The sequence below is a fragment of the Sparus aurata genome, chromosome 9, assembly GCF_900880675.1.
Source record: "Sparus aurata chromosome 9, fSpaAur1.1, whole genome shotgun sequence".
NCBI classification, from domain to species: Eukaryota; Metazoa; Chordata; class Actinopteri; order Spariformes; family Sparidae; genus Sparus; species Sparus aurata.
Window position 1 is genome coordinate 19,248,503 of NC_044195.1, and position 16,275 is coordinate 19,264,777.

At 41.0% G+C, this 16,275-nt stretch overlaps 1 protein-coding gene across 2 annotated transcripts in view; it reads right to left on the bottom strand.

The window, feature by feature from the left end:
* The window catches only part of myo3b (myosin IIIB), a 77,562-nt gene that overhangs the window by 18,366 nt on the left and 42,921 nt on the right, over positions 1 to 16,275 (bottom strand). For both annotated transcript variants that reach the window (XM_030429236.1, XM_030429235.1), the window contains 10 exons: positions 14,872 to 14,951; positions 13,540 to 13,560; positions 12,328 to 12,405; positions 8,596 to 8,801; positions 5,865 to 5,976; positions 5,510 to 5,672; positions 4,950 to 5,030; positions 3,403 to 3,499; positions 2,035 to 2,089; positions 1,033 to 1,156 (listed from right to left, as the gene is read on the bottom strand). In XM_030429236.1, coding sequence (XP_030285096.1) covers positions 1,033 to 1,156; positions 2,035 to 2,089; positions 3,403 to 3,499; positions 4,950 to 5,030; positions 5,510 to 5,672; positions 5,865 to 5,976; positions 8,596 to 8,801; positions 12,328 to 12,405; positions 13,540 to 13,560; positions 14,872 to 14,951 — 1,017 coding nt within the window. The remainder of the gene's footprint in view (positions 1 to 1,032; positions 1,157 to 2,034; positions 2,090 to 3,402; positions 3,500 to 4,949; positions 5,031 to 5,509; positions 5,673 to 5,864; positions 5,977 to 8,595; positions 8,802 to 12,327; positions 12,406 to 13,539; positions 13,561 to 14,871; positions 14,952 to 16,275) is intronic.

The window sequence follows — 16,275 nt, forward strand, 5'->3', positions numbered from 1 at the left end:
ATACTGCATATGTAAAGTGAAAGGGAAGCTAAGCGTAAAGGAATATGATATTACATATGAAACTAAACATCCTACGTCTTCATCTTGGGTTTCAAACTTCAAACAAACAAAACAAAAAAAATAAAAAAGTGAATTCAGTTGTTTTTTCAAAACTCTGTGTTAGTAAATGACTCTGGTGACGCAGGACAAAACCTTTGAGCAAAATGCCCTCATACTGGCTTTAACAGCACAGTTTCCCTCCGTAATCACTCTGACATTATAAATTCATCAAACACTGCCTCCCTTCAGCAGCCGTGATGCCTGGGAGCGGGGGTCACCTGTACGCAGCATTACCGAATTAGCCGCTATCTAACCCAGACCTGCTGTGGCGTGCTGACACTAATCCCGGGCCCGCTAGAGAGCCCTGTCTGTGTTACATTATCATGTCTAATCCCCGTAATCTCTCAGCCGCGCTGCTAAATGCTATTTCACCTCCGTCTCTTACCTCATACCCCTCTAATAACATTAATGAAGGGCCGGGCACCCATTACCCAGGCTACCCCAGTGGTGACGGCTGTAATCGGAGGCCTCCTGCGCAGCCACCCACTCAGCCTTCCAGGCAGCAGGAATTAATGTAATTCATCGCCTGGGGCAAAAAGCAAACCAAACATATGTTCAACAAATCAGGGGTTTGTGTATTTTCTTGTCACCGTTACTGTGCAGGTCTATTAGAGTCATTGATGAGATCCTTAGTGAAGGGCTCGCCATGCGGGAGAATGAGCGCTTTGAAGTGCTCGCGCCACTTCGAAAGCCCCCCCGCTTGCCATGAGACGTTTATGATGAGCTGACCCGGGTTATTAAAATACCGCAGAAATGATCACCCATAATGCTTCTCTCTTTTTGCTGTCAACAGAGAATGGCAGCAGAGGATTGGCTGGGATGAAAGGTTGAAAGGGGCCCCGTATTAAAAATGGCACTTTATCCATTAAAGCAGGATTTCTGCTGTCTCTTTGTGTAATTACCTGCACCCGCCAGCTCTGTGCTCAGGCTTACCTTGTTTACACTGCATGTCTCGCAGCCTAGCTGTCTCCCTGCAAGGCTTCGTTACACTGTCTTCTGCTCTGCCTTTGTCTCTCTTGATGTCTTTCACTTGTCTGTCTCGGCTGTCGAGGCCAACCTTGAAAGAGGAGGCGTAAAAAAAACACACCCAGAAGAGAAGAGCAATATCAATGAAAGCAGCAGATTTTTTTTTTTCAATTTAGTCATGTAGATGCTGTATTCATTTATTTACAATTTACAATTTGGCACTCATATAACTCAAACCCATTAATGTGCTTTGCAATGTTAATCAAATGCTAATGCAATTGCATATCCCCCTTTACTAGCCCTACCTCCTAGCAAACAGCACCACACTGACTTAATTGTGAGGGCAAAAAAACAGCTCATACAGACTTCCTCTCATATTTAATTTTATCTTTGAATAAAAGAGCTATAGGAAAGTATTAATCTGCTTAACATTTCTAAGTACATCCTCCAAAGGATTTTGCTTTTTTAATCTTACATATGCTCAGCAGAGTTACTGGCAAAAACTGTACATTTTCCTCATTTCATCCTTTCAACATCAAATGGTGAGCAGCAAAAATTGGATCAGACTTCAAAGACTGTGATGTGCTCCAAGTCACGGAGTGGCTCTTCTATTTCACATATTGAATCCGAGCAGGATATCAAAGTGCTACCAAAGAACCTCAGGTCTTTACTAAAAAAGGGGTCTAACATCTGTAGAAAGAGGAGCGCAAAGACAAATCACCTCGGGGAAGAGCGAGCATTTATTCTCAGCCGTGAATTTCCAGCCTTTTGATTCTCTCGTTCCCGTACCACCCTGTCTTCTCCGCTGAGATGGTGGTTGGAGCAAGAGAACTCTTTTGTCTCAAGGACTCAAAAAATTCCCAAAGAATAATCTGGGTTAAAGCTGCTTTGTAGAGGAGCAGCGTTTTTTTTACATACACGGCTAAAGTCAGGCATAAGAAAAATGCTCATTGATATTCTGCTACTTACGTTTCCTCTTTGTATGTGATCTGCATGTGCCTCTTCGCTCTTCGTGCTGTTAGACCTGTGAAAGGAAGAAGCATTTTCAACTGAAAATGAACACATATTGTTTAGATAATTACATGTTAATACAAAGATGAGGAAGATTTGTCTTCTGGTTTATGATTATGCAATTTGCAGAGAGCAAGACGGAGACATGTCAGTATGTTCTGTTGCATTATTCAAAAAAACAAAGAGAAAAGAAACAACATCTGCAAACACAGTGCTGCATGCCAGTTGCAGTCATGCTTTGAATCTAGAAAAACAAAAATCTCATCCAGTTTGGACTCGGTGATGCAACTGGAGGCTCTCGCTGTTTGGATGCAAACACAGAATTCATGCGTGGCGGAGAGAGGAGGGATATCAAAAGGGAAAAGAACAGCATGTAGGTGAGAACATAGATCTTACAGGATGAAAATGGGCCAAATCATGTCAAAATAAATCTATATGGAGAGTTTCCAACACTGATTAAACAGAATTGTTAAGTGGAGGTTTGAAGTTTTTCTCACCAAGGAATATGATTGTAAACACGGAGAGAAAAATCCCAGATGAGGCTGCGCTCGGTTGGAGTATACAACAAGCATAACATTTTCTGATGTGTAAATCTAGTATTTTTGGAGCTCAAGTCTGGAGAGAAACGCACAGCGTTGACCAAAAGTCACCCAAGATTTGAGATTTCATTGATACACACAAGTATTTGTTATCACCGTGATTTTCTTGCGCTCTTTTTTAGAGCTACTGTACAAAATCTCCTAACACCCCTAATCATCCAGGAATACGTCTCCTCTTAAACACATATCAGCATGTAATTTGTAATAACCGATGATATGTGAGTTGTGGTGCGGAGAGGAAGCTAAACGCAGCCCCAGAAACCCGCCATCGACACCACGTGTGCTGCTGTTTGCTCGGTGGCTGCTCTGCTGCTTAGCACATACTTTCTTAATGACCGGCCTGCCCATATGCTGAATAAACACAAAGTCTTCGGCTCGTACATCTGGAGACCAGCGCAGAGCCCAACCCCATTTGTGGTCAGACAAGTGTGCTATCTTGGTGGAAAGATATTTATTACATTTATAAAAGCTGAGAGAGGTGGTGCTTGGGGAGGAGCTTTCTCTTCTGCTTGAAACAACAAGTACATCACAGGGCAAGAGAAGGCTTAATGTGAGTGACAGGTATGCGAGACCTCTCGCTCCATCCGCTGTATCTAACAGCGGTCTCGTTTTAGGTCGTATCTGATGCCTATTGTTTGCTCTGTAAGAAGAAACAATCAAAGAAAGCACAGGAAAATTTCCCTTCAATGAGAATAGACCCTGATGGACGAGAGATGTCAAAGCTCACCCTGTACACCCCTCCATGGTGGTCTTCCCTGCAGCCTCAGGGTGACATGTGTGCCTCTGGGGTCCGTGGTCACGCCGCACCCGATGGCCCCTGTAAGCTGCGAGGGATATGACTGTCAGATGTGCTCTCACTTTACTCCCTCTGATATGATTTAAGCAACATACACATAAGTCCACTGAGGCAGTTATCGAACGTAATCGAAGCAATTAACACAATTTACAACAACTTATTGGAGCACTCAAACAGTATTAAAAATGCTGCGTTTGCTCGGAGGAGGTGAAATGTGTTTAGTACTCGTCTGAGGAGTTTAGTGCAGCAGTGGGAAAAACATCATGTGATTATTGAGACACACTGCACTCAGATGGACGGTAAACGGAGCCCGCTGACTTGCTCCATCAACCGGCTTTGTGTTTTTCTTGTAAAATTATATGCGCAGGAAAAGAAAGCTCAAGTACATTGTTGAGCCGCGGTTCCTATTTTGCATGGTCTAATCTGATCGATGGTGAGCATGTCCCCCAGGCCCCGCTGAGATCTGAGGAGCCACCAGGCTCATACATTTGAAAGGCATCTGTTTATTTTCAGAATGCAAATGCAGCCCACCTCAAAGGCTATAAGCTGCGGAGAACACACAATGTGAATGTGCTGGAGTGCTCTGCCGGGGGGCTGAGGCCCCACTTATGTCAGGTTCAGGTTCTCCCCCCACCCTGAACCCCAGCGGCCACACACAAACACATCCCTCTAAAGAGAAAGACGGCGGCGACAGAGAGGCTTTCCTCACACCAAAACCATGTTTACCCATTCTGCAGCGTTATTTACAAGGGGCTTTAATGGAGGACATTTACACAAGGTGTGCAGGCGACTGAGATGCTCCATGTGCCAGATGAGGGCAGCCCTTAGGAGAGCTGGGGGAAACAATGCCAAATCTCCTCCCCCTGCCCTCCTCTCTCCTGCCCCTTTTGGCACCCTCCCTTGTCCTCCAGTGAGAGGCTCCAAGGAGGGGGGAGGAGGAGGAGGGAGGGGGGGTGGACCCGGGAAGGTTAATGTGCCCACTTTGATCTTCGTCAAGGCACACTGAGTAAGAATTAATTTACATTTCAGATGAAAAGGTTGACAGTATAAAAAGGCATCTTGTTTCTGGTATGTGAGAGCTGTGTAATAGGCCAGGAATTTGAGAGAGGAAGTCGTGAGGAAACAGAAGGGATAAGCCCCTCTCTTGCCTTTACTGGGAAAGAGATGAAAGGAAAAAAGGATCTCAGTATGCACTGTTCTTCTGAAACATGGGGACCAAATGCTGCCCAAACTTTCAAAAGCTTTTTCTTTATGCATTATTAATTAATTATTACTGTTTCGTAGGCCACTCGTTGAGATCAAAAAGGTGTTTCACAAAGACATGAGGTTTTCAGGCCTTTACCCTTTTTTTCTGCTTTTGAGAACGTACGTAAAAGTGGTGCAGGTTTACACCAGACACGGGACAACAAGAGACATTCCAGATGTCTGCTCTTGAATATACGAAGAACTCGAGGAGAAAAATGCAAAAGTGTCTTTACCTGACTGAATGCGGACAGCTGCCACTTCCCGCTCCTTTTTTATTTGCTTGAGGTTCTGCCGAGCAACATGGCCCCTCCAGGCTGGGGAAAGAGATAGAGACAGTGTGTGTGTGTGTGTGTGTGTGTGTGTGTGTGTGTGTGTGTGTGTGTGTGTGTGTGTGTGTGTGTGTGGAAGAGATTGCTGACCTGCCTCTGTGAAACAAAATAGACGGCACATACTACACAAGATCCCACTTCAAAACACTGTTAAACCAGGTGGCAGAGGGATGGATCCCTTTGAACTCTCTGAGGTCTTATTGTCTGCTCTGAAGCATTGCTCTTAACCCTCGTGGGTCAAGCTGTGGTTATCAAACTCATCTCTTTTATGAAGACTCGCCGGCGCATAATAGACTAGAGGTCATTAAGGAAACCAACGGCCGAGTTCACATCAAATTTGCACCTGTTTCATCGTTACCCGATAAAAGAATTCATGAGAATTTTCATGTTAATTTGTACTTTAAAAAAAAAAAAACTGCACTGAATAATATCTTCTGTTTATTGTTTAATTGATGCCGGCGTACCTGACTGGATGACGACGGCCCCGCGGCTTCTCTTCTCCCTCTCTTTTCGGTAACGCCGGGCACCCAGCCAGCCTTTGGTGTAAGCTTGCATTATAACCACCCGAGCTATCACCTCCCTCAGCAGCAGGTTCAGCTGCTCCACATGGTAGTACCTCAGAAAAACCTACCAGGATGTTTACAGGTTAGATTATTACAGTTAGATCTCTGCACTCTCATTTATACATGTTTCTGGTACACGTTATAATTATTAGAGGCAAAATGTTTAACACAAAAACTGATTTCTTTTTTTCAAAATATTTTTATTGTCACAAAAACTGATGTCTTTAATGTTGAATATTTTCAGTCATGATGCTACCTTTGTCGTCCCCAGCACCCAGCCTTCCAGTTTGGCCCGCTGGAGGATGGCGACGGCGTTCTCCCTGCTGGTCTCAGGCATCTGGTGAGCCCGAAATGCAAGGTAGTAATATCTACGAGAGGAGGCAAAGGGGGGAAACAATGAAAAGTATGATCTGTTGATGTTATTCTTGCAGAGTCGAGTTGGAGCTGATGCTGAAATCAAGTGTTCAGATCAGAAAATGAAAACTTAAAGAAACTTCACCAAAGACGATATTTAAAAAAGAAAAACTTATCTGATGCACATTTTAGGATCACTTTTCAGAAGCTTAGTTTCGCAACAGGAACCTCATCCATAAAACAGACACACGTGTTTCCACCTTATTGTAAAGACAATATTTGAAGTGAACTTTTGAAAAGTTGCAAAGACAAAATAAAGAAGTGAATCAGGTGTGTCTCTGACAGCTGGAGTGAATAAACTGAGCTATGCAAAGCATAGTTTTGTCAGAAGTTGACAGTATAGGCTGCTTTACAGATGGCTGTAACAAACAGACAAGAGGCTGTAGAGGTCACCAACTGTAAACAAACCAGTTGTTTTCCAGCTGTTGATAAACCTAAAAGAAGAAGAAGAAGAAATGTAGACCATCACCTACTACAGCAGAAACAGTCAAGTGAGTTAAATTTTGAGTTGCATTTTGCAAAACATTTTTGCTAAATTGAGGAAGCTTCCACCAAACTTTTCGCATTAAATTCTTCAAAATACGCAAAAAATATGTCGTTGAAACAGGTCTACTGTGGTGACAAAAATGACCCATATTGTGACAATGAAGAGCTACAGATCAGTATTAATAATGGAGCATTGTTACTTAGATCACTGTCTTAAGACCTTTATAATTAAAACCAAAACTACCAGCACTGCCAGACACAAGGGCACGTGAAAAAATAGAAATACACATTATATTAGAAATCAAGCTACAATGATTCTCATCAAATTCCTCGTAATTAAATACAAACATGGAGCTATTCTCAAGTAACTGACAACATTTGGAAGTATTTGAACTCAACAAGAGGAAAGTCTAGATCTTAACACTTTTATCGCCACAACCACTGGAAGCATCGCACAGCTGGAAAACCTCCTGCTCAGCCAGAGCGAAAGAACAAGCCCGACCGAGACATGAGTCTTCAACAGAGGCTCTTTGTTGGAGCCCTTTTGACTGGATCGTCGTCTCTTATTTCAGTGGCCTCATGAAATGCCCATCAGCCAGGGCCTATCGCTGTTCATCAGCTCCACTGCGTGTTTTTATCGCTCACATTGTCTGGATCCTTCCCCTGATCCTCTCGTTGTAGTTTACAAAATACCAGCATAGGACAAAGTGGCTCTAACTGTTTGCTCAGGGACATCAAGGCTCCAAAACGACTGGTTCATCTCTTGTGTTCTGGCGTTGGTCAAAAAGAAGAACAACAACAAGAAGAAAAACTTCTTTGAACTCCCCTCCCCGCCTCAGTCTACAGCCTTTCATTCTAATTCCTGTTGATACCTGTTATTTCTTTGATGGTAAATACAAAGCACTGCTTGGCAACATCAGACGAGCCTTTGATATGAGAGCACAAATTTAAATCAGTTTTCACTAAAGGTGCAGTTTAGCCGTACGGGTCCGTCTGTATGACTTCTGCCTGGCTCAGGTAGGATGATATGGATTCAATAGTGAGGTTAAAATGTAGTTTGAAGTGGTGATACACCCTCTCATTCACACACACACACACACACGCGCGCGCACGCACACGCACACACACACGCACGCACGCACGCACACACACACACACACACACACACACACACACACACACACACACACACACACACTTCATTCACAGGTGAAGTGAAAACAGTAAAAGAAATCACCCTGCAGGTCTTCCAATAATCAAACACTCTTAAATCAGGACATGTGATGCTGTGATTCACAGTTTTAGGTTGCCAAAATTAAGCAGAGTATTTTAAAGTTTCCCTAAAGCAGCGAGACTAACCAACCATCTAAGAGCTTTTTTTTTTTCCTGCTGGCCACAAGCCCAAGTTAATTAAATTCTATATCATCCTAAAGTCTCCACATTAGAGGTGGCTGGAATATTTTTCAAAGGAAAATTGATCAAACATAAGTTTCCCCGCATTTTCCCACACTCTTCTAAGCCTGTGTGTTTTTCACCTTCACGGGGCTGCGGATGTGTAGCTGTGCGCTTTTTAAATATGGGGTTGGACGTTAGCACTTATTAACAGTTATGATATCCTGTCCCACATTTTCCACCAACAATAACAACATCCCTTATGTAAAGCCGGCCTAATGATGGAGCCTTGTTTTAATTGTGGTCCAATGTAATACCGAGGGGACCTGGAGAATACATCTGAGCTTTTCCAGGTCATTGAATTTAAGAACAAACTAGTTATGAATAGCAAAAGGAAATCCATTAAAATGCATCACCCCTTATAATCACAGTTCCTCCCTGTTTGAATTGACTCCACATTTTCCAGGCTTGAGTATCCACCCAGTTAAAAGAGCTGTAGGATTTACTCTTGCACTATCACTAATGACTGCCAATTAGTCAGCCTCTTGCTCTGCTCGACTTGTACCCCTATCTAATTAAAGAACCTGTGTTTTTGTGTGATGCGGAGCACGGCCTGCTTGTTCTGCACTATCTCTGGGGCTGCGTCGACGCTCAGCGTGTGCGCGAGCTACAGAGTGTCTCAACGCGGCTCTTACCTGTTGACAAACTCTTCAAACGTGATGCGGTGGGAGTAGCCTTGCCGGCGGATGTTCACGGTCTCCAAGATCCCTGTGTAGCGCAGCTGCACCATCACCCTCTCCTTGCAGAAGCGCAGCGCCTGCCTGTCATCATTGGGTTTGATACAGCGCACAAAGTGTGGCTGACCCACCACCATCTTAGACAGTAAGTCCATCAGGGAGTACTGCAGACACACAATTAGATTGATGTTAAATTAATAAACAGGTGGTAGGGACAAGAAGAAGGCAAGTTATCATATAAATGCACTTTATCTGTGTCCAGTGGCGTCAGTTTACTTATAATGATCTTAACTTCAACCTCAAACATGAAACTTTTTCCAAACATAGATGTTTTGATAAGAGTACAAGCTGAATAGTAATTGATAGTGTTAATCAGTCCCAACAGGACCTGGCAGACTTTTTTCATTCTCATAAAAACAGACATAAATAAATGAAGAAGCAGAGGATAAAAAAAAAAGAAAAGAAATAAAAGCAACTGAATCACAGAATTCTTATTATTTTGGATCACCACTTGTGGGAGACAAGAAACATCTGTGATCTGTGACATTTATTAATCTTTTTTTTGGGCCTTGGAAACAGCGCAAAATCATATAAACATCATATATCATCACCACATCAAGTTCTTAAAGATTCAACAGACATAAATCAACATGAACATTCTTGTGGAGAAGAATTTCTGGCCACCTGACAGAAATAAGTCCAATATTCACTCTCCTTCTAGCTCTGTTTTGGTCTCCACCAACTTCTGAGACAGATATCTGTTCTTTTAGCTGCTAAATGTTGCCAATCGTATCTGTCTACCATTCAGTGCTAAGCAGGCAGCATCCAGTTGGTTCTTTACTGATTTTTTTGCAGCTGCTGGAAATTACGCTGCCAAGTTTGCACACGATAAACCAAAACAATGAGCTGAAAGATGCTAAAACAGTCTGTAAAACTGAGGAGACCTGGAGAAGTTACCATAATTCTACAATAATTCTGCTGGTTCATCACCTCCAGCAGAATCTTTCACATACCTTTAGTCATTTGATGTTCTGATGTGTTGTTAAAACAAAACATTTGGTTTTAATAAATTACAGATTATGATTAAATTACTATAAATTCAGATTAGCTGAGACAGGCCTTTATTTCTTAAAGAATGTCTGATCATATCATGGTTTCTGTTCTCACCCTGAGCTCCTGGTTGTTTTGTTTAGCTATGCTGTTACTGCTATTTGTTGTGAATACACACATCTTCAGCATGTTTCACATTAAGAGTGGCTAAGAAAGAATAATCACCTCTGCTACCTTGAATTATTTTGTACTGTGAAACATCTACAAAAAGTGCTGTGTTTCATTAAAAGAAAAATGTACATTGAGAAAGCAAATTAGAATTATCAGGGAGTAAGACCAGTTAACAACAGACACTCAAAGCAATGTGGTGAGTCTGCCCTTGTTTCACTGGTGGGATAAATAATGTAGAAATTCAGATCACACTGAATTTACTGTTATCGTGGTAAAAACCTTTGAATCAAAATATCTTTCTGTTGTTCTAATTGGAAATCGGTGTTTCTCTGTGGATAGATGCCTTTTAACTGTTTCTGCTTTAATGTGCATTTCTGTTATCAGCTGTTACAGGAGCCTCAGTAGATTAAAGTTAATGACATTTGTATGAAATCCTAACAAGATAGTTGACAACCTGGAAAAATGTTATGAAAATTATTAATGTACATGCTCTGCCAAACAAAGTGGATCTCTTGACTTTTCTTTACAATTTAGGTTGGATTTGAGGCATTTCCCTGTCGAATGGCATTAATCTTACAGAGTGGTTTACGTATTTAAATATATTACAAATTGGTTTGTTTGAAATTAATCAAACTGAAATTCTTCTTAAATAGAGGCATTTCGAAAACAATGCCATCAAAAACGCTACTTTAATAATAAAAGAAGTAAAAATGAATGAGAACCTTGTAATAAGTAAAAAAGAAAATGATAATGGAACAAGTGGTAGTTGTAACTCACTGAAATGCTACTTTCTCGCTGATTGTTTCTGATATCTCTCTATAAAAGCAAGGAATCTCTGTCTGTCTGTCTGTGTGTGCGTGTGTGTTCCTCAAATATCTCTGCGGATCAGGATCAGACTGACCTGAGACTTACAACATTGCTGCTGCTTGGTTTAAGGGTGTGCGACGTCGGATTTGTTTGGACTGCAATGATACCGTTAACAAATTATTTCATAAATGCTTTACAAATTCCGCGAGCATTGTCCACCGGAGCCACCACAGTCACGTGCGCACCAGTGCCAATCACTGCAGAGCTCAAGCCCACGACATACCTTAAGAAACAAGCGGATTTATACCTGCAGCGGCGCAAGCTGGACCGGGATTTTGCCGGCGGTTCGGTCCCATTCTGTTCTGTTCTGTGCATCTAAACTGACTATTGTAGATTAATGAGACTAAACGAGTCTGGACCGGGTCTGAGGAAATCCGGAGACGCACGGACAACAAAGTGGAATCGGAATCTGTGGATGTTCGTGTGTAGCTAGCTGCTAGCCGCTAGCCCACACACGCACCGGCACGTCCAAAACCGGACTTAGGGTAAATAATGTCCGCCACGCTTTTTCGCGAACATGGCCGTCACGTTTGCTTTGCGTCTGGTGCAGGAAGAAACGGTAAAAACAGGCTTTTGTCACGAAAGTGTCCAAGCAGCAAGTTTGGTTGTTGAGGAACAGGAAGTTGTGGGAGGGATGGAGGCGGATGAATGACAGGCAACGACGGTCGGTGTGTAGACAGCGATATTGAGAGTTGAGAGATTTGTGACATTTAGCGTGTTTGGAGTGTGTAGTTAGTGTGTTATGTAGTGTTTGGTGTAGTGTGTTTGGTGTGTAGTGGAGTCGTTTTTTGTTTAATGAGTCAAAACAATAAGGAGACTGCTGAATGTGGAGCAGGCAGTGCAGCTCTTCATTCACTTGGAAGGAGCTCAGGCAGACCTGAGCATTGCCTGCATTTAAATGTAAATAGCTACATATAATTTTGTAAATTTTTAAAATGTATGCACATATTTAGCAAACAAAATGTATATTTGCATTATAAGTAATAAAAAATGGTTTGTTAAACATATTTGTGGTTTCCACAGTAAAAAATCTAACTTGTTCTACTCGGATTTTATATTTTTTTTGTGATTTTAGGTCCATTGTGTTAATACAGTATGTCAAAATAAAAAAAAATAACTGTACAGTCACACATGTGAGGTTGTGCTGAAAATAATGACACCAAGTAAATAGTTTTTAAGGTGAAATATAATGGCAAAATCAAAAATAGTCAAAAACAGCCAATTATACCCTGGAATATCGGATTTCACAACAAACCTAAATATCCCTGACGTCCCACCTTCAAACACAGAAAAAGCTACTTAACCTCCCACTTTTCTATAGGAATACATATTTCCTACGGGCACTGCACTAGTTAATTATAATTAGTTATTTGACTTTAAAGATTAGACACATGTACTAGCAGTCTAACTATGATATCTTCCTCATTAACAGAGTTCTGAGTCCTTTTTGACTGATTTCAATAGTTACTTCTGAGTAAAAGGTGGATCATTCTGTTTGTGTCAAAATAATTATGATTTTGATTGAACTGAAGAGAACACAAAATGATCTAACTGTGGGTTGCTGTCAGACAGTTAAGCAGCGTAAAAGAGAACAACACCTACACGGAAATATGAGGCTACAGTCTGTCTCCTCATGCTGGTGGTCTCCTCAGGGTGACGCATCATCTCCATGGTGTCCACCTGAACACAGACATTCACAGTGAATAAGCTGCATTGATAAACAGGCCACACTCAGGTCAGCAGCACATTCAAATGAGATGCAGTTTATTTGCAACCTGACGTCCTCAGTGGGCTCTGTAGAGATAAAGGTATTATTACAGCAGGTCTCCTTCCTCTAAATGGGCCAGTTGGGAATAGACAGCTGTGCTAACTGTGCCGTCTGTATAACATAGCACCATAAACACTTAAAACTAACAATCTAGAGAATAATTCTGCACTGCTGTGGGGCATGGGAAAATTGCACAGCATTCTGAGTAATGAGACTAGCCGTCACCAAGCAGACAGTCATTCCGACAACGACGGATTAACGAGGACACAATATAAGCTTTCTAATGGCCTTCGCAGTTCATGGCTTCATCAAAATTAATGATGCAATAGATATTTTATGGTATGTCTATGAGGCAAAGTGAATATCTTAACACTTTATTTCATCCTCGTACAGAAAAAGAAAAGGTACGTCAAACAATCTCCGAGGTTACATGAAGGGAGGAATCAGATGCTTCGACACTAGTACAAAAACGTTATCTAGGACTCACTTCCACTTCTCTAACAAGTCTCACGCTACTTTAATCTGATCGTACTGGTAAGTTTTTGTAAGTGTCAGTTTCTGTCAACTTTTGCCCAGCTCTGATTGAGAACATGACGGCATACATATTACATCAATGACACCGAGCTGTTACCAAGAAAGCTCGTCTTGTTTGAGAATAACTGAGTGGGGGCTTAGAGGAAGTTCAACAAAGTTCTTTCTTCCATAGTTATTTTGACCGTGTTTGTGTCCCACATTAAGTATTTCTATAATCTAAAAAAGATACATCACAGAGCATTTGTTTACAGTAATGATGCAGAATTGTGGCAGCATGAGAAAATAGTTCAAAAGAAACTATTTACATTTTCCAGCCAGACTGTGATTGATGTTAGACAAGCGAAGCTGCACACATTTCAGAGTTAGTGACGCAAAGCTGAAGTTTCACTTTGGATTACAATGGTAATCAGTTTATTTCAGTGAAATATGTATTTTACTCATTTGTCTTTGTAGTTTGATTTGGAAATACACTGAGATCTATAAACTTGTACTGTTTACAACAGAAATCTTACCTTCAATAGGTATTTGGGAGACTGAGTACGGCACACGAGTGACATGGAAATGAAGGAAGAGAAAATTGGATAGACAGGAAGTGAAGAAGCTGAAATTCACCTGTAAGGGTTTTTTCACTGAAAATCATAATGTGAAGACTTCAAAAGACTGTAAAAATACTTCCATAATAGATAAGGATGCAGTATTTTCAGTTTCATATCTTGCAAACATTATGATTTGCCAAATGCTTCCTCTTAAATAAAGTTAAATAGATAAGTGTTGTTAAAAGTAAAAACGTGTAACAAGTACCAAGATAAGTTAAAATATTACTTTGGTAAAAATGAAAGTCACCCATATAAACAGAACTTTAGTAAAACTCTTAAAAGTCTTAACTATCATAAAAGTAATGTTCTGGCAATAAATGTACTTAAGTACTAAAAAGTACAAGTACAAGTAAATGAGATATACCTATACTGTATATTTACAGGTATTTACAATACTACATTTATGAATAATGATACAAACAATTCAATTAATCAACAATTAATAATAATATAAACACATTTTAAAAAATGTGCTGCTTTGACTCTGATGCAGCTGCAATCTGCAAAGTAACTAGTAACTAAAGTTATCAAAAAATTGTAGTGAGTGAAAATTACATTAATTGCCTCCAGAATTTAGCAGAATAGAAGTATGAAGTGGAAGAAAATGGAAACACCAAAATACAAGTACCTCAAAAACTGAACTTGGTAAAGATATCTAGTTACATCCCATCAATGAAAAAGAAACAGTGGAATTAAATAGTTTGAGCTCAGAGGTGAGAGAGTCAGTATTATAAACGTTTTGTTTCTAATAAACTGTCTTATGTTAAAAAAAAGTGTTGTGTGACTACTGTGCACAGTGACCCTCAGTATTCCTACAGGTAACAGACAGTGCTGGATGTAATATGTTCAGACTACTTCTCAATAAGTCTTTTGAGTGTTGCTACATGAAGAGTTATTGTGAAATATTATACTCATGGCCTCTCATTGAAGTACACTGATGCAGCTATTTGAGCTGACTGTGTGGAGAACCAAGAAACATTTTAACAAAACTTTAGTGCCCATTAACAGCAAAACAATAGTTACTAAGCCTGAAAAACTACTTTTATGTCGGAGACACTGAATGCCAGATGGTGATGCCGCATCACCACAAGCAAGACAGCAAACATAACAGGGTAGTCAATTAATGTGGCTATGCTTCACAGCACAAGTTTTTACTGGGTGTCTTGTGGTGCAATGCCTGTGAGCAACAAATAAAAAACATTATGTTCTCAGATGTGATGATTTGTGCTACAGGAGCACAAGCCTCACCTTCGTGCGTCCTGAGCCAAGCTGCGGCGGCAGAGATCTGGAGGCAGCGGTGACCCGGGCTCTGGACGTGGCCAGATTTCCTGTTTAAAACCAGTCATAAGTAATCATGTCAGGGTCTATTTAAAACATAGAGAGTTTAAACAGCTGTGTGAGAGTGAACCATCAAACATGGAGACAGCATAAACACTTGGAAGATGCAACGTGTATGATGTGGCCTTCTGTCGAAGGTCACTCCAAACAAACAGGGGGAAGCATCACAAGCGTAACCGCTAACTGCGCCTCAATATACTAATTTTGATACTCATACCGATACATTGACTTCAACAAGAGTCTCTAAGCAATACTTTTTCAGTATAATAAAATCTGTTTTAACAAAAGATTACATGACACATACACCTGGTGAGCCGCGTCTTTCCTGTATGCCTCAAGATAGCCGATAAAAAGTATTGAAGTTGGAAGTGAGTAGGAGAGCTGTGGAGATACCAAATTAGCTCAGTTAGCTGTGCAGCCAGCGCCTCTGACCAGGACTTTTTACATCCAACTCAGTGAATTAAGGATTTATTTCAACCATACCAGAGGTGAATATTGGAAGCAGAAAGACAAACCAAGACGTATTTAGGTGGCTGGTATCTTCGAGTACAAAAAGTGACCATCGGGCCTCAGCGGAGTTATGTGCTCTACTGAGTGTAATCCTAGTTTTGTTTATGATTTGACTAAAAGAGATAAGGGTGCTTGTGAGACGTCTCCTCTTGCATATATTTGTGAGCTGAAACTACAGAAGCTACAGTGTCAGAATTTAGCAGTAGCATTATGAGACAGGACAGTCTGGGGCCAGCATGCTAACAGCAGCAGATATCTTTGACATAAAGTCAAACAATTGTTTCTTCACATTCTGTTGAAAATGTTAATTCATTTTTAAATGTTTTACTTTACTTAAATTCTGGCCATATATTACAAATTGCACCTTTAATGTGATATTCTTTTTCAACATAAAAGACACAAGAAAAAACAAGGTGAACATCCAGACTACTGGGTTAACAGCGGTGTTGATACTGCAGCACGGCATAAAAGACAGTTCAGAAGGAGCCTAAATCTTAGCTGAATCCCATGGACTCAGGAGTGCAGCTGCCTGCACAGCAGTCCAACAGCCCCACACACAGCGGAAAGGATGTGAGCAGAGCATATGCAAGACAGTCTGAACATTTCAAAGTTTCTGCACAAGATGTCCAAATGTTTTCTCTGGCTATATCTTCAGAGGCTAAACTGTGATTAATAGCAGTGAAAGAAGCCTTTGAAGCAGGATTGGTGACATCAAAGTCCTAATCCATGGGTGGCAGGATTTTTATAATGAGTGGGAAGTATCTTAACACATTTCAAAGGGTTTACTCCATGAATAAACAATAG